A 19,137-nucleotide genomic window follows, 5' to 3' on the forward strand; every position below is an offset into this window, starting at 1 on the left:
AGCCCGTCTCGGCAAGCACGGACCACTCGAAACCTTTCCTCGTGCAGTGTGGCGCCAGCGAAAAGGGGCTGGGGGTAGTCCTGCGCCAAGAAAGCGCAGACGGGGGAGAGCACCCGATCCTGTTCGTGAGCAGGAAATTAAGCGCTCGAGAGCAGGCGTACAGCACAATTGAAAGAGTGCGCTTGCCTTGTGTGGGCGGTAGAAAAACTTTCATGTCACTTGTCGGGGTCGCCATTTGTTTTCATCGCAGACCACCGACCGCTAATGTGGCTCCAACAGATGTCGAACAAGAATGGTAGATTGCTCCGTTGGAGTCTAAGTCTGCAACCGTACGTGTTCACTGTTAAGCACAAAAAAGGATCCCTGCACACTAATGCAGACAGCTTGAGCAGGGCTTTCTCTGCCTAGGCGAGGAATGGCATGGGCAAATATTTTTTTTTTAAACAATACATTTATGCCAGTGCCGATAGGGGTTCCCTTTCTGGTCGCCATAGGTTCTTGTACGTAGCATTGCTCGATTTAAAGCACTCTCATACCAGGGGGCGGGCCTGCCTTCGCTTGGCCGCTGTTTGTGAAGTTTCTGGGTTCGCCTTCCCTTCCGTTGCCCAGGCATCTTGATGTGAGGCTCCACACCTTCGAAAGCACGAACCAGCTCCCACAGGGACCAGACGCCTCTCCGGTGCGGTGCCATCGTCGACCCCTCGCTCAGCGTCCTGATGTACCTGGACCTGCCTCGTGTGTTGTCCGGAAAAACTCAACGCCTGCAAAGCACGGACCAACTCTGCGGGAACAAGACGCCTCTCCAGTTCGGTGTCATCGTCGACCCCTGGACACTACCTCCACGCAACAACATACCTTTTCCTGCATCGTGCGCCGGCCGGAGACACGATCCACGGACTCTACCGGGGATACGAGCCAAGGACTCGCACCCCCCCGTGTCCTTCCGTGGGGGAGAAGTTGTTGCGTTGTCACGCATGAGCGCAGCAGGAACGCGCGATTGTTGATAGCCGCCGCGCCAAAAGCGATACCTTCGGCATCGCACTTTTTCTTTCATTTGTTCTTGGCAGCAGCCAATAAAAGTCGGTCGCGCCGCCGCCGGTTTTGTTCTTCGGTTTTCATCTGTCGGCAAGCTTGCCGGGATTAAAAAGTCCGTCTGCCCTGCTCCCGGTGTCGTCGTCTCGCCTTGGCCTAGAGTCCTGCTCGGCCAAACGCAACAACGTCGTTCTAGAATTCGCTGTGATAGGATATTTCTTTATTATGCAGGAAAAGGAACTCACTGGCTTTGTTTAGAGTGTGTGTATCACATGTCTCGTCGTTTTTTTTTTTTGTCCGTAATCCACTGTTCTTGTATTTTGCAGAAAAGTGAACTCACGAACCTTTTTTTGACTGTGTGTGTGTGTAGCCTAAATCGCGCCATCTTATAGCTAGCTGTGATTGGCTGTTTTGTATTATGCAGGATAGTGAGCTCTCGAAGTTTTGGTTAGTGTGTGTGGAGATAACTGTGCGTTCTGTCAATATATTGTTATGCCCGCGTCACACTGCCGACACGTCATACAAAAGACAACCTGCAAGCACGAGTCACCGCATTATCTGTGATTCGAATGCCGCGGGCCAAGTTTTATTTTAAAGTCTTTACCGTGCCGCGTTAGAGGCACGGTTATAGAGGTAACTTGCGTTCGAATCTGTAGGCTGGATGTCTTTTGTATGATGCATAAACAGTGTAACATCGGCTTTACGGACAGAGTTAAATTCTCGTTGCTGTGGTTGCCGCAGATGGGATTATGGCAACCCCTGATTGCACCTAGCCGTCGGAGATCGTAGAGAAGCACAGGAACACCCCGGCTGAAGATGACGAATATATATAGTTTATGCAGTTTTTTTACATAATATATTCAAACTGGGTTGCAGGTATTAGCAGCCACGCGAGGCCACTCGATATCTTGGTGTCATGATGCCCCGTCTGATGCTCAGTGTTGACTGCACTTTCTTCTCCCTCGCGCCAACAAGTCTAGTAATTTCCCGACGCGTACGGGAAATGTTGCTCGGCACCTCTGTCGGTAATTCCCTTCCACTCACATCGCGTGTTCGGCTCAGGGGTGGAGCGCGTATATCCCTTGGTTCAAAACTGCCCTGCCAAAAGACTCGTGTTACTTCTGAAGCCACAAGCGGCAGACGGCCGCATCTTTGACATCCACAGTCATAAATATTGCAAAACCCGCTTCCCTTTGAAGCTGTTAAAAAACAAACGAAATCCAAGACACATACAAAGAGGTTTGTAAACCTAACAAGAACTACTGCGACATGTATCTTTGTTTGTTGGCATGTACCATGAGATGATTATGACGAGCGACTCGAAATAAGAATCGTGGCGAGGCGTTGTGCAACCGACCTTTGGGATACACCTAATCCCTTGGAATTATGGAGGCTTCACATGCACTCAGAAGTGATAAGTATTTTATTATGTATGAGTGGCGTTGTTCGACGCACTAAGCGACTGCGAGCTCAGTATAACCCACAGCATCCAGAAAGAGCGGAAACTATAACACAAGGGATTCCGAGAGTCGTTTCCTGAATGTATTTGGCGCAGAGAACTTATTTTGGCATTGAGAGTAATTAATATTATTATGCCCTATTATGTAGCTTTCACCGGCGGCCAGAGTTCTGTGCACGACTGCTGAGCACGTGCTGACTGCAAGCTCCCACAGTGTTTTTGCAAAGTGCATTTTACACCATCAAGATTGGCGGACTCAGCAGCCAATTGTGAGCTCGTTCTAAAAATGCACTCTAAACAGCTTTCTCAAATATGGCATCCAGTGAACACTACCATACGGTACCTGAAGCGCGTCTCCGACAGGTGTGTTTAGCGTTCAATTCCACCCATACATCAAAATTGGTCCCGAAGTGGCAACACATGACGTCACAAAAACTGAACTTCAGGCTGTCGGTTGTCAAAATCACGCTGTTTGGTCATAAAAATGCTGGAGAAAAGCACAAGCGAGCGCAAGTGTCGTTGTGGTGTCCAAACGTCTGGCTGCCCAAGCTTCCACACTGAAAACCGACCTGCAGGAGAACGGGCGTCTTGCCAGGTCCAGCACCACTGATAAGACAACTCCAAGATTGCGACCGGCGACAGTATGAGACTTCTCTGACGTCACTGGGCGGAAATTTGGGGACCTCTTTTTTGGACGCGGTAAACACACCAGTCGGAGACGCGCTCCAGCCACCATGCACCCTATACACCAGCTCATCCCTGCAATGTCACGGCGCGGTGGTGGCGCGTCGGTCGCACCTCCGGTCTGGGGCTGTGGGCAGAAGTCTCCATGCCAGACGCAAGGTATATGTACATGGGTAGCGAAGCTTCCATAGAAGCCCACATGTCGAAAAAATGGCGGCCCATGGAGCTGCTTTAGCGCCATCTATGAGTCGTGAGGACACTTCCGGCGGAACAAAAAATGAACAGGAAATGACGACACTTCCGAAAAAAAACGTGACGTCATGCGTGCGTGCGGTTCGGCGCGAAAATTAGACAAAACTAATTCCAGAGATCACAGGTAACTGAACGACATAAACACTAAAAAGTCTCAAACATAGCTCCGTGTTTGAGCTTAGTTTGATACTTTTTAGTGTATATGTCGTTCTTTTTACCTGCAGTCTCGGGTTTTTCTTGGGGTATTTACACCTTGTGTTTACTCTATACTGGAATACTGGATCGTTTACACCCTTATTTGCCCTTGCTCTTATATTTTGTTCGAAATGTTTTTTTTTTTTTTCTGCAGCCGACTTTGTTAGCCGACCTGCTATGAGAGTAGTTTCATTTCGTCACAACCATCGTGTCTTTGCACTGTGGTCAAACTCCAGCCGCAGTGTTTTGCTTTTTGTTCCTTCAGGATCCCTGGCAAATATGTGAGAAACCTTAAAGCAAATTATATAATGTCACAAAAAAGAGTGAATGAAATTGCTGGAGTGTGTTGGGCGTATGAAATACACAACAGTAACTCTAATGCAAGTCCAACGTCGCTTTAACAGTCGCGTTTTATTTGTTTTATTCACTTACAATCATTCACTCAGATTACTCACTAGAATTACACAATCGGTATCAACTATTTTCAAAAGGTCATGGTCGAAGAAAATTAGTAGATCGGTACATAAGGCACACTGTTATAACATAAGACATTGTACAATCGGCTCGATGTTGTAAGGACATTGACAGTTGATAGGCAGCCACTAATAACCCGGGGGTTCCACAGTTTTCCGACGACAGCTGAGGCCACCACTGTAATACACAGAAAAGCTACACTTTTCTACACATTCCTTGGGCAAGGTACCATAATGCTGAAAATTTCTTAACTTGCATCTGCTGGTGCTGCTACATTGCAACGCAGCGATTGTTTGGTGCAGGTCAAGGAAGCCAAGTGGAGTAAACCCTCTTGGAGCCCTGTGGTATGCTGCACTTCATAAGCCAGTTTTGCTTCACAGCTTTAAACTCTATATATGTGAATAAGTTAGAGGACTGCATTACTCCTCAAGAACCCGAAGAAAATGAAAGGCTCGAATAGAACATGCCTGCACTGCTTTAAAAAGTACTCTGGGTGGTCTCGCATACGTAGTCTGCGCACTTGCTTTACACTTTGCTACTGTATCAAATAGTCAGCATTTTTTTTCCGCTCGAACCAGCGCAAAATGACTCTGGCAATCAGAGAAAATAAATTATCAGAAACAGTTTCGTCATATACAGTCAGAGACTTTGAAATCTTCTGGTTAAAAAGGACACAAAGAGTCCGCCCTACGTTCTCCTTTGAAATTAGGTTGTTGATACATGTCTCGAAGACTTCCTCACAAGCTTCAACAAATAATATGAAAGAAGCAGAAGGAACTGAGAGGATTCCAAAGTGGGAGTCGGCAGTTCCTTTCACACTCAAATACAAGAGCACTTGATTTCCCTCAGAAAAACACGCATTTTCTGTCCTCAACTCATATTTCTGGGATGTTCCTACACAGGAATGAACCTTGAGGAATTTCGATGCCAGCCACTCAGCAAAATAAACCATGTTGTTCTCTCCTATTGCCAAAGGGTAGTTTGAAGGCGAATCGTCTGCCGTGGTAAGAAAAACTGTGCTTCCTAAGGCAAGACGAGGAGAAGGTGCCAAAAGGCCTGCTGGGAACGTAGCAAGGAGAAACATGTCATCAGCACAGTTTGATTTTTCCGACAGCTTGAATAGGTTGCTAATCAAAAGGTGCCTGAACGCAGCCTGAAATTGACGGAAAGTGGAGTTCGTGTTTGCACCTGATTTTGAACGTATAACAACAAAAGTGTTTTCAAGGGTGTCCTGGTTCAGATGGCGTTTTAAAAGGTGGGAAAAACCGCAATTAACCGCGAGGTGATTGCTGAGCAGCAGTAGAGACCTAACTGTTAAAGGGAAGCTGAAGAGCTTTTCGAAAAAAATGAGTTAATGGTTGATTCTGACGTGTTTGTGCCTGCTGAGTCCAAATATCACAACCATTTGACCCATAATAATCCTTAAACGCGAAAAAAAGCGAAGAAATCAGAAGCGATCGCCGCAGCGGCACGCCATTGGCTAGCCACGCGTGACGCGCCGCTACGTCATAAAAGGACCATCTCGATTCTCGCTTGCTCCGTCGCTTGCGGAAGCAGCCGGGCGCCGGGTCTTCTGCTCTCGTAAATCGGGTTCGGCTTCTGATTTTTCGAAATCTTTCGGTGGATCCGAAAGAGGAATGTGTCCAGACGACCCTCGACGTGACAAAGTACGCGTTCCAGCCGTTGGCAAGGTAGGAAAATGACTCCTCACAGTAATAAACACAGACGAGGAACCGCTTGCGCGGACGCGAGAGGAACGTACTACTTACTGCTATTTATTGTAACCTAAAATGTTGACAATAAACGGAGTGCTATTGACAGGACACCTCAAGCCGGATTAGCGTGACCCTCCCCAAAACGGTCGTCAGAGGACGAGAATTCTACACACATCGGCCTTCGTGCTTGCCAGCTGCGGGACGCGTGAGCGTGCAGGCTGCATTGTTCATCAAAGCTGAGGTTGTTTGAAGGGATAGTATAATCGGCTTCGGGCGACGGGAGAGCTTCCCCTGAGATGAGACCGGTGATAAGATAGGGTCGCCGTTCTGCCACCGCCATGTCCTTGCGCACTATGCGAATAACTGCGCAAAAGGTCCATCCTTGTGATAGCGGTACCCTCTGCTGCGTTTAGTTTGTTTGCCACAAACTATGGCGCCATTATAGCTTTAGAAAAAGCGGAGATGTGTGCCGGGCACCCCTTAATTTGACGTCGAATTCGTGAAAGCTTCCTGGGTCTCTACATTTGCATACTTCTACCAAGCTTTGTTTACTGCATCACAACGCCACCAGGCATTATCATCGTCCGATCGCATTTCTACGGCACAAAGAATTGTTGCATTACACAAACTTTATACGAAAAACACTGCGTAACCTGTAAAAAAAAAGAACTCGATTCAGAACAGAAGGTCACATGCGTTGTATTTCCACAAAGCTCTCCTGAAGAGAATATGAACTTTTGAAAGGAAAATTTAACCAAATTTATGTTTACGTTTAAAATATATGTGGCCTCAAATAATGTCAGCAACTGTAAAAAAAACGTTTATGTTAAAAGAAGTTGCACCATGAAAGTCGCATTATGAATTGCATGACTACTTATTAGAGCAAGCCCTCCTCTCCCAAGTGACTGGGTAGCCGAGTAGATTAAAAGCAGAAGAAAATAATCTTGGGCTAATCAAGATTGTTTTCTTTTTTTTTTCCAGACTTCCCGGGCCGGAGTCGGTCCGGAAAATATGGTCACTTCAACAATATAAGAAACCAACACTAACACACTAATAATGCGGTTAACACAAGAGAGCCAGTATAGAAACCCGCTGTTCGGCTAAATGATCGCGGCTTTTCTAGCACACTGCACACTTCTAATAACGTAACAGCTTTTTTCTAGAACAGTCGACCTACAATTCCTACCCAGTTACGTTTCCTCTTTGCTTGTGACCTTTAATGCGCTGAATTGCCTTCTTACCTTCAAAGATGGTCGGCAGAGCGTCGGGTTCAAGCGAGCCTTCTTCAGATCCCAACCCATATGTACATACATAGTTTTCATATGCGCCGTCCGAAACCCGTTTCGAACAAAAAACGGTGTACTTGCTCAAACCCACCTACCCCTTTAAAATCTCGGTGACGAAGTGGAAAAGATGGTAAGCGGGAAGAACAACTACGACGAGCGCTGTTCATGAAAGCTGGCGGCTACACACGAGTACGGCACCGTGCAACAGCACGAGGCATTTGGTTTGGTGCCACGAGAATTCTGCGAACACGTGAACAAACAAGAGAAGAATTAGCACGTAAGGCGATTGAGTCAATAGCATGACCGGTCAACGGATAAAAGCAAGCGCTATGCAGCGGCAGAACAACGACGGCTCAAAAAGACACTAGAGCAGCCTACGAGGAAAGCGCGGCCAGCCGCGGCGGGGTCCCCGACCCGGTCCTTTTGTGACGGCGGCTGACGGGCTTCCTCCTCTCTCCCCTTTCCCTCTGCTTTGGAGAGGCGTGGCTTCGGCGCTACTTTGAAGGCGCTGTTCCGGTTAATCCGCGCAGAAAATGACCAAACGAATACGATATTCGTGATGGCTGAGGTCTCGTTAACTAGGCTCAGGTGTTTTTTCTCGTATTTAAAACCGCTTCAGCTTCCCTTTAAGCAGAAGCCACGAATGCAGTGCGGCTGCCTTCCACATCCGAGTACTTGCAGGCTCTTAAAAACCAGAATGCACTCTTTCAGAAACTCCTCATGGACAGAGCCGTTACAGACGGCAGAGGCATATGGCGTCTTTGCAGATTCCTGCGAGCTATTTAGGCTGCCAAAGAGACGGTCGATTCTTTCAACGAATCTCTCTGTGTTAACAGCTGTGGCTGGCAATTGCTAAGAAGTCACAAGGGCATACATTGCAGCTGCGCAGTGATTGCTAAACACTTGAGCTGCTAGCTTCACCGACATCTTTGACGAGAAGGTCAAATTAAAATGCTTCTCCTTCAGCTTTGGCATAGAACCGATCTCAAGTTTACGGTCCTTTTCATAAGCTTCCTTGATGTAGGAACTTTTCACTATGTAATCACCAACTTTTTAGTCGTATTTAAATAACATGTTTCTTAGTCACTTCAAAAGGTGCGGAGCATCGAAAAGGAAAAAAAAGTGGCTTGCCATTGATCTCTACGTAAGGCTTTTCGGCAGTTACGATCCTTGAAAAAGAGACATGTTCTGGCACCGTTCATCGCATACAACAGCTACCGGCCTCAGGCCAGCGTCCACAAGGGCGCTGTAGCACTGTAAAAATAGATCTTTTAGTACATCTGAAGGTGTGCCTTTGTGAGCAAAAAATAGCCAAGCGGCTGCTTTCACGGTGTTCCGACTCCTTTCGCCATGAACATGAGAGCCTTATTTGCCAGTTTTTTGCCTTGCTGTCCACTATGTTCTTTAAGTCTTTCAAACCTGTCAGACGAGGGGTTGTATGAAAGCCCTCTTTTGATGTGCATTTCATCAAAGACTATGCTGCAGGCCCGATCGGCTCGAAGAAAAGAAGCTGCCCGCCTCTTTATCAGCTCGAAAATTCCAGGGTAAAATCCAATCTTTAGTGGCACACGCTGAAGCCATAGCTGCAGTGACCTTACTGATGGCAGCCTGAGCAGTCGCCTGCAATACTTATAGCCTTTGGGGCTATGAAAGTAGAGGCCTAAAGCCAAGGCTTTGTTGTGGCTGCACCATCTCTGGCCAAACCGGCTCACATTGCTCATTCTAAGCTGGGCTTCAACGAGTGCGGCTACACGAGGAGACACATGAACGCGGACACTCTCAACGACTTCGGCAACAGCCCTCATCTGACGTTGTCGTTGCAGCCTTCTTTGCAGCCTCTTGTTACGCTCTTGAAGCTGTCCCACCTTGGCTCTCAGGCGTTCACCTTCTTGTTGCCGATGCTGCGGCTTTTGCAGGGTGCTGCAATTTGGCAAATGACCCAGATTAGGTCTCCAAGAAAAACTTGCATTCGCGATCAATTTATTAAATGTGTAATCTATTCACGCTCAAGAACGTTCGTCAATGATCTGAAGTGTCTTTAAATAAGAACCGCAAGTTTGACAAACTACACATGCAATTCAAGTTTAGGAAAGCAACAGTACATCTTTATGTTGGACTAGGCGCTTCATGTTGGCCAGAGTCCTGATAGTCCAAAAAGACAAGGGCGCACACAGAAACATGCAAGTCAGAATAGGCATCCAAACTGTGAAATGCATTTTCTTAAGGCTTGACCATACCTTACTTATGCCCATGGCATTGTAACAGTGAAGCGCTCGCACAACAACAGGCGACTAAAGTTTGGCAAATAGGATAAGGGACCATGACAGGCTCAGCATCACACACATATGATCACGGCAGCTTTTCGATAACTTTAAAAAGCACTGTCTTACGTGAGGTTTTGCGGGAAGACTTATGATTCAGTGAAACCGGTTCAGCTGTTTTGATTTGACGGTGTTAACACCTGCGTGTGGAACATTTTTTTTCGTCTTTTTGTGTGCTTGACAATGACAATACCGTGAAACAAAAATGTGGTGAACTTTGAACAAACTTCGATTTGTAGCTGCCAGCTAGTCGGTCTGATGTTATGTGACCCCTTGCGTCATCTGCTCTCAAGATAAAGTTTAGTATCCCCTGGTGTTTTTCGAGCCTTGGCTTTTTATTTTTGCGGTCTGATCTTTTATAACTTTACAAAAAAAAAACGCAAAACAAAAAAGTTCGCATCATAGAAAGCACTCACATTTGTGAGAAGGCCCAGCAGCACAGCCAGAGAGAGAGCCTCTAGGCGACGGTGAAGAAACCAAAATTTGCATGTCAGCCACGTCCCCGCTGGACTCTTGAGCAGGAGCAGCATCTTGACGTAGAGCGTAGCTGTGATCAACCGCAAAAAAAAAAAGAAAGAAAGAAAGAAAAGCTTTTGTAAAAACTGCAAGTAAGAAAGCAAGTTCAACAGAGTGGACAGTTGGACGAGTTGGTCGTTCATTTAAGCTGGCAGAAACAGTGCCTCTCTGTGTACTTTTACTGCGCCTGTCTGTATACTCCTTGTTTCCTGTTTTACGTCAAGTTGCGCTGTTTCTAGCACTTGAGAAAGAAAGCTCACATAGAAAAGGGAATAAAAAAGATAGAACAAGCAATATTCGGCCACCACTTATTATTGGCCCCTAGTCGACTGTTCTCTAGTAAGGTGCACGAGTATGTGTGGTCCAATGAAGTCACAGAAATCCGCTCTGCAAATTTAATGTGAACTTAACAAAGGAGAAGAGGAAGTCCACCTTTATTCCCCTGTTTGAATGCATAAAAAGTATATTCACCTTCTTTTATGACAGGTTTGATTCAGTAGACTGGTCGTCAGGGTGACTACAGGAACTCCACCAGTCTGAGTGGCCGGAGTATGTGCAGCTCGATGAGGCTGGTGAATTCCTCTCTGCAAATTTAGCGTGAGGTTGGCCATGGAAAAGTAGTTGAGTTCCTTCCTATGTGTCTATTCTAACACACGACCAAGAAAATCACCTTGTTCTCACGAAAGTTTCATTTCGGAAGACTGGTCGTCAGGGTGACTACAGAAGCTCCGTGAGTCTGAACTGCCGAAGCATGTGTAGCTCAATGAGGGTGTCACACTCACCTCTGCAAATTTATGGTGAATTCGCCTATTTTAAAACAAAATGTAAATCACTTTCTTTCATCGGCAGCTTTATTATGGAAGACTGGGTGTCGGCAAGGCAAAAGATGCTCTGTGACGTTGATTATGTCACCTCAAGTAAAACATGTCATTATAAACGGGGCTGAAATGAACTTCTAGCAGTACCTCTGTCCATGTTCAACCAGCTTTTCCCAGGTAATCTCACCTAGTTCTTTTGCAAAATGCTCAAGTCATGAAGACCATGAGGTAATGCAGTGGTGCTGGCATTTGCTGCCACTTTATGTTAGTTTCAGTAAAAAAGCTCACCATGCAAAACTGCTGATAATGGAGAGCTTTTGCTGGAAATGTCGCCATGTGTCGTCCCTTTAAATAGGATAAAAATGTTGTGAGCCCACAAAAGCAATATTTCAACCCCATGTGGTAACCGTTTTTCTAAGAGCAGATTAACCATGCTTAATCACAAAGTGCACGGAAGGTTTATTGGTCTCCTTACTTTTTGTGGGAAGCACACTTGGCAACGCATTGTGACGGAAATGTCCAGCGCGCAGGAGAGCTGACTCCTCGAAATGTAAGGAGCAAACTACCCTGTCTCGTAGCTGCCATGGAGTCTTCCCCAGTAGACTTCGGTTGTTGCAGAACCGAAGCCAGACTGCGCGCCTGCAGATAAGGCATGGTGCTATGAGGGTGCCATGAATACTTACGAAAAGAAAATGTAGCCAAAATGTCCACAAACCAAAGCAAATCAGTGCAAGGACCTTAAGACATGCATGACATCACTGCTCTGTGTACATCATGAAGAGTAAAAACACGAGTCTTACGCACAGATGCCCTATTATATATCTCTGTTGTACCACTGATAACCACGCCGATGATCACGACACTAGGCTCCTCAGAGCCAGGCCGGTACAGGTAAATTTTAATATCATGGGCACTTTTATAATGACGGCACACAACGCTGCGAAGTCAGAGTGATTTCAAACTTAAAACATTCCTCGTATAACATATTACGCCTTCAGGATCGCTAGGTTGGACATTTGAGAAAAGGTACATGGAAGTGACGTAATGCAAAGGAGGAGCGTATCCTAGCAACACTCACGTGGCGGCTCTGCCCACTTTGACGCCGCTACGTCATCGCAAACTTGACACCCGTCACCCGTTTCAGCGACGTCCGGAGCCAACCACCGACGAGCGGAAGTAGCTACGCATTCCCTGAGGCGTCCCTACGCGCGGGATACGGGGTAGGATTTAGTACGACGCGGGGAGCAGTTCCTGCGTTTAGCGAAGGAACGGCAACCAATCCTGTGCGTCGCTGGCCGTCGCATTTGTTCTAGTACAGGTAAAAGTATTGAAAAACAATCAAAACCTTTTGGGCGTTGTTAAAACAAACCGCTTTTTTTTGTCCTTTTGCAATACATTTAAGAATTAATTGGAGAGAAAGTTGTTCCAATATTATGCGGGATGTGCGCTACGCGCCATCTTCAAACCAAAATGTCGAACCACGAGGAGCCGGGTGTGCCGGGGGCAGCGGAGGGGTCGGCGGAACCAAAGGGGAGCGCGCGAGTGACGGCTGCTTTAGTCAGAAACAATGTTTTTATCTTTCGAGAACTTGCTATTGCTGTGCTCAAATAAGAATGGTTGGCGCAACATCTGTGATAATTCTTCCCAAGTGGTCCAGTGTTCATATGGTGGTATGCTAGTCAGAGAATATATATATATATTTTTTCCTTTCGAAATTTAACTATTGTGCTCAAATAAGACCAGAGTGTTCAACAAGATATTAACAAGATATACTTAAGATTGCCCAATTGCTTACATGGTTCCAGTCGATGCTCAGTTTTACTTCCAAGAATGAAATATTACATTCCATGTTATCACACTTTTATTCATGAAGTCATAGGTTTTTCTTTAAGAAATAAAGCAGTTTTCAAAACAAACTACATGTGCACTGTCTTGAGATAACACAATCACCTAACTTTGATGAAGTACCATAAAAGAGATAATAAAATGGAGCAGAAGGCAAGACGCTTTGAAGCATTTGTAAAATGAAACAATGTCCATGACAACATTATCCCTGGTTCAATCAGCAACTAAGAAAGCAATCTCTGCAAAAGCAAGCATTTCTTTCTAGAGGTAGTCTAAATTAATTCTGAGTTCTTTGCAGGGGCAATCCAGATGACCTGTTGGTCTGGCAACTAAACTCCGAACCTTTTCTGTCACTGTCGACTGCGTCTCGTGACTTCTGCTCATAAAAATTAAAAAAAAGGCTGTATCGATTTCACCGCGATGCACTCGACACGTATCCGGAGGTAGCACACTGGCTGTGCGACGAACTTCACAAGGTGTGGGAGCTGAAGAGAGTATGTAGCTTGTGGACGGCCATGACTGTGGAGCAGGAAGCGAAGTGTGCACTTTACGGCTTCCACGGGGAGGGCTTCACTGAGGGCAAGGATGTGACGGGGTCCTTGGTGGTCAGGACCTCAGTCGTGGTGGCGAGATGTTCCCTGTCGCTGGCGGCGTCCGTGCTGGGCACCACCGCAGCGAGGGCGCTGAGGGGCTTCCCGACGGTGTCCCTGGTGGTCGGGACTACCGTCGTGGTGGCGGACCCCTTGCGTGTGGCGCTCCGCACGGGCACGTCTGCGGCGGGTTCCGAACCGGGCGACAAGGCGCTGCCTCAGAGCCTTCCCCCTGTCCGAGAGGCCGACCGGAAGGCCGACCGGAGGGCCGGCAGGAGCCAGCCTCTCGGGAGCCGACGCTGACCTCTCCGAGCTCGGCTCAGAACCGTCCGAGCTCGGCTCAGACTCCAACTCTGACTCTTCAGGGTCGGAGTCTGATTCCGGTTCTGGCTCGCTCGATGCAAGGCAGATGTTGTGGAGCACTGCACATGCCGAAATAATGGCGGTGGCTGTTGAAGGGTGGTAATACAGAGCCCGGTGCCTTTGCAGACACCGGAATCTGTTTTTCAACAGCCCGATGCAGCGCTCCACAATAGACCTGATCGAGGAATGCGCCTTATTAAACCGGCCGCAAGCGGTGGAGGTCGCGTGGTTCCCGGCGACAGGGGTGATGAGCCAAGGCTCCAAGGGGTAGCCGCTGTCACCTGCACATGTAGAGGATGGAACATATTACATTCTTTACTTTTTAAAATAAAAGGCAAGAAAACAGCTGTGTGCAACTATGTCAATTATAATGTAACTTAATTAAGTGTGACTTAAAAGTGTGTTAATATTTCTGCACTACAGTATCAGTTTACATTATGATTAATTAGCACCAGCTTGCCTGCAAACTCCCTGTTATTTCATGTAACTATGTGTTTCTCTCGTGGGTTGTATGGGATGTGTGCACGATTCCTTAGGGGTGCTGTGTTGTATGCAAGTGCATTATTAGGCCCTTGCATCCGACAGATAAAAGCTCTGTTGTTTTTGGGAGTGTGGCCGTGACCTTTGGCACGGGCAGAGCAGAACACGCTGGCCTTGTCTTTGGCAAGCAAGGGGATAAGGCGCCAGTTCGACGAACCTCTTTCCTAATCCTCGGTGGAGTTGGAGATGGGGAAAAGAGAGGGGGTGGTTAGATTGGAAAGTAGTCAGGTCCTGTTGGGACACGGAGGGTCTAATAGGAGGAGCTATATAGGCTGACTGAAGAAGAAGGGTCAGGGAAAGAATCCAGTGTGTGGGACAGAGACGACCCGAGGACAGACCTGGCGAGCCCCAAGTGGCCAAGGAGGAATTGATCCCATTCCGTACAAACTGACGACCGTCAAAGCGACCAGGCGAGCCCCAGGGATCGGCGAAAGAGCTCCAACTTCATGCAAAAACCAACCAGCAAGAGGGTACATGCAGGCAGTAACAGTGAGTGGGCCGAACCGGACAGCGACTCACACTGCGGTCGCATGCCTTGCGCAGTCTATCACTGTCGTGAGATTGGTGTAGTGTGGCTTTCGTAGCCTGTAGAGTGTGGGAGTTATGTGGACATAAACAGAGATTAATGGCCAAACTTTGGGTGTTGTCTCACTTCAAAAAGTTCCAGCAACTGTGTCTGTGTGCCTCACAACAAGCACAGTACGTGTGGTACTGTGGCTTTCAAGCAGTGGGAGCCACCGTGTGCGTAAGGAATGAATTTAGTATGCTCACCAAGCAGGAACCGGCTGTCGCGTGGCACCTGCCCTTGCTCGAGTTGGCTTCGGAGCCAGGAAAATTGCCACACGACGGAGTCGTGCACCGACCCGGGATACCGTGGGTCGATGCACATTATCCGGCAGTCGGCGTCACACACCTGAAAGTGAGAGAGATATTGACATGTAATTACCTGAATCCACAAGTAGTTGATTGTACTTATGGTTCACAAAGCAGTCGCAATTTCAGAACCTTTTAAGTTATTTTGTCTGACGCATGCATGTCAACACACCTTCCTGGATGCAAGGTACAACTAACTACCTTGAAACAAAAATAATGTTTTTTTTTTTGTTTTTTTTTTACGGAAGCTTGCACGTTTTAACAGACAAGTATTATTTTTGGGAGAAGCGTCTCACGGCTCACATGCTACGTAGAGCACACGCTGGCGCAGTCGTGAGACCCCACAGCCCGCAGTCATAAAACAGCAAACATAAACCGTATCGGCAATACGTTTTTTTTTTTTTTTCTAGAGATTTGGGGCGCGTTTTGACAACGTAACATGAGTGTACTTACCACCATCACGTTGAGGGCGTAGAAGTACTTGCGGCACCAGTACGCCGCCCTCGTGACGGTGGGGTCGTTCTTGGACGGGCCGACGATGGAGACCATGGTCCCGTCCACGCAACTGATGACGCCGGGTATCCTGCCGAACAGCCTGAAGCCCTTCTCCGCGTCGAACCTCTCGCTCGGCGTCTCGGGGAAGTGGATCCAGCCACGCTGGACCCCAAGACGACGCACGATAGCGACGGACACGGCGCGGACCGCAACACTGACTGTCTTTTGGTCCCGCGCTACGTGTTCGTCGCTCGCCACCATGCCTTGGAAGCTTCCCGTGCCGTAGAAGCGCAGTGCACACAACACTTGAAGCTCCACAGTTATGACCGTCCACGAGGTACGCACTTTCCCACCTCCGGTTCCTCGCGAAGTTCGTCGCACAACCACCGCACCACGATCTTGGGCAGGCGGTATTGCTTCCGAAATATCTCCTCCGGGAGCTCGAATGCATCGCGGTGTTCCCGATACAGCCTTTCTGGCGAAAAAAAAAAGCTCTATTAAAGAAAAAGACGAATTGACGAGACGGCAACGCCTCGCCGCCGAACACATGCTGCCAATGACACCTAGTTCCGAGCAAGTACCTTTTGAAACGTACTCGGTACAAAATGAAACGTCATTTTGTTGTCACGTCCGGTAGCCGACTCCGCCCAGTTTTGCCGACTCCGCCCACATTTTTCTAGGGAAATTACGTCACTTTTGTTTCCAACCAATCAGACGTGATGACGTCACTTCCGTGTACTAAAAAAAGGTACATGTACAATGTCGAACCTAGCTATCCAGGTGTAGTTTCTTGTGCACATCCAGACAACCCTAATAGTTTTAGGTAAAACTAACAAGAGTTAAGAGGAAACCGAACAAGTGGCATACATCACACAGCAGGCATGTCACTGGCAGTGGCGAAGTCTCACCTTCGAGAGTCGAGGGGAAACCGGTCCAGCGAGATGCCAGCTGTGCGGGTGTTGCTTCCACACATTTCCACGGAGCACCGTTCCTTTGCGTATCGCGCTGTGCTCATCATCGCAGAAGACGTTGAGCCCCTTGGGCGCAGTAGCGTCCAAGATCCAAGCGCACGAGAGCCGAGTTCCCTCGCAAGTAACTGGGCTAATCACGCCCGAGCACACAACAAAACTCCCGAAACGGTGTTAACTGCCACTAGAACGATTAAAAGCGAAGAGCACGTGGAGGCCCAAACACAAGCAAGCAGTCGGACGTCAGCAGACTGCCTTTCCGCGCGCCACGAGGTCTACAAAAAACTGCAAATATCGCTATTGCTAGTCGGCCTTTTTGCTAGTGGCGTACAGAGGACCCTAATAAGAAGTATGCATAATATTAGCAAAACAACAACAGTTTTGAATTTTGTAGCGCGTTAAATATGATTGATATTATCTAATAATTATATTTAGCTTGTTTAAAATTACCAATGATTATACTTCTAGTCACAAACTAATTAATTTTAATAATGTTTGTCCCCACCTCTCCTAGTCGCGCTTCAATCGCATTCTTCACGTGACCCTCCAGGTCGATGTCGCTGGCGATTTGTTTTGAACCGCTTTTTGGCCGAAGCTTCGCTACCCATGTACATATACCTTGCCAGAGGTGTATTCCTGCGTTGTTTCGAAAGGAACCAGACAAAAACCTGCCTTCTCGTCAAAATGCCGGGACTGGGGCTGTTAAAAAAGAGAACACAAAGGTTTCAAGGTTAGGTTTCACGTGCTCGGTTCGTCCGAGAATCTGGATATGTGCCGTGAAAAGGGAAAAACAGAAGCCCTCGGACAACGATTGCTTGGGCGGGAAGCACTTTGGGTTGAATTCACGGATACTTGTGGTCATCAGATTTATTTGTTTTGTTCCAACATGAACGCCAGAAAACCATCAAGTTGTGCGTACCACCTGCGGGCTACGTTCAGTGCGTCTTCAAGTTCAAACGGCCGCCTGATCGTTTGAACTGTCGTCTGCTCTTTCAAACGCTTCTGCTTGTCGTCTGCTCTCTTAGACGACGCCGGCCCGTAGACCAAATGTGAACCCGGTACTTGCTATAGGAAGTAAGTGCAGGCCTCAAAAGACTTAAGTTTGAAGGTTGGTAAGCAGGCTCGACGTAAAAAGTAAATACAAGGAGATGTTGATCATAGCTTCCAGTGACCATCACTGACTTGCTATGCCTAATTGACTTGGTCCGATTCTGCTTGCGATTTTCAGTATCGACGTCGAACATCTCAGTTACGGTTCACGCTTTTGCAGCCCGAGCGGCGTCGCGACTGAAAATTGCGAGCGAAATCTCATCATGCGAATAAGGTTTCAGCGTACATACTGCGGCGTCCACGCGGAATGAGTCAGCACATGTCACATTATACACGCGAAGTTTTTCGGTGTAACGAGCCTCGCTAATTTCGCTGACGCCGCTGATGTAGTCAGAGATCGCCAAGACGACGTAGAATCAACAATTCCAACGCGAAAAAAAGCGCGGGGACCCATACCGACGCCGACAACATCGCATTTCAATGGTTTGTTTATGGGCGACGGCAAGCTACTTGCCCACACCCCCATCGCGCATGCGCCAAGGTATATGTACATTGCATGCGCGGCGCCGGTGGCGTCCGCTAGGGGCGCTTCGGATTGTTTGTAAACATGAGTTGGTGTATAGCCGGTGACAGGTTAAGAGCGCAGTAGATGTTCGGCCTCGAGCTCGAGTTTTCTGCCTTTGATAATATTTCGTCGAATGTGCAGATTACGCCCGGCGGCAGATAAACAGTGGGTGCTGGCGGAACAGTCTCTACTGTGCTTCGAACGCCTCATTGTCTATAGATTTGTCGACCTTAAGCATATCGAGTTGAACGCACGACTCTAGTTCAGTGTGGTGGTTTTGCCGGCTTTTGGATGACAAAAAGTTGTCAAGTTACTGCCAAAGACGAGGCCGCTGGTAATTTTCTGCACTGTATCTTTCCACATCGTGAAAAAAAACGCTAGAATCTGATGTCGAAAAAAATTGATTGTTGGAGTTATGGCAAATAGTCTTTGCAGCATAGTCTCAGGGTCTACCGAAATTCTGCACAGGTGGATGCAGTCCTGACACTGAGCTACGGCAACGTCCTGGATCCCCGTCTCCACGCGTGTCTTGAGCTGCTGGAGGACATATTTGCTGCCCAGGCGGTAAGGGCTGCCATGGTAGCACTTCAAGATGCCGTCGATGACTTGCCCGGCACCGTGGTTCATTGGGTCTGGGAGGCTCGGCAAGTGTTACGCCCTCGGCTGGCGGAGTGGGTGACCAGCATCGCGCGTGGCGACACTGGAGAGAACGTGGACAAAGATGTATTGGACACCGTGAACAGTCTTAACTTTCTGGAGGCAGCAAGGTTCAACGGATCCGGGAGAGATTCCTCGGACATGTCAATTTTTTCGTGGTTGGTGAGTGCCAGTTTTTACGTCATTCACTTCTAAGAAAATAATGCTGTGAGGTTGAATTCAGATGCGTTCTGTTTATTTGCTTGATTACTTCAACCCAAATATACTTCTTACGTGATCGGCTAGACGCTTTCTTTTTCCCTTTTTACCTTGAATGCAAACTAGATGCAGGTCGAAATTGAAGAAATCGCGGACGGTTGTATTTGCACTAATGTACAGAGCCCAATCATGCTATCACTAACAAGCAATTGGAAATTATTTCAGTTCATTAGCTTAGCGG

At 47.6% G+C, this 19,137-nt stretch overlaps 1 protein-coding gene across 1 annotated transcript; it reads right to left on the minus strand.

Moving 5' to 3' along the window:
• Positions 1-4,401: 4,401 nt before the first annotated feature.
• Positions 4,402-5,168, minus strand: LOC121837675 (the record flags this gene model as incomplete). Its single annotated transcript, XM_042293397.1, has 1 exon — positions 4,402-5,168. A coding segment is annotated over one exon (537 nt), but the record flags the coding sequence as incomplete, so codon positions are not given.
• Between the last annotated feature and the right edge of the window lie 13,969 nt (positions 5,169-19,137).

This window comes from Ixodes scapularis, unplaced genomic scaffold (assembly GCF_016920785.2).
Source record: "Ixodes scapularis isolate PalLabHiFi unplaced genomic scaffold, ASM1692078v2 PGA_scaffold4__175_contigs__length_147842914, whole genome shotgun sequence".
In the NCBI taxonomy this organism is placed as follows: Eukaryota; Metazoa; Arthropoda; class Arachnida; order Ixodida; family Ixodidae; genus Ixodes; species Ixodes scapularis.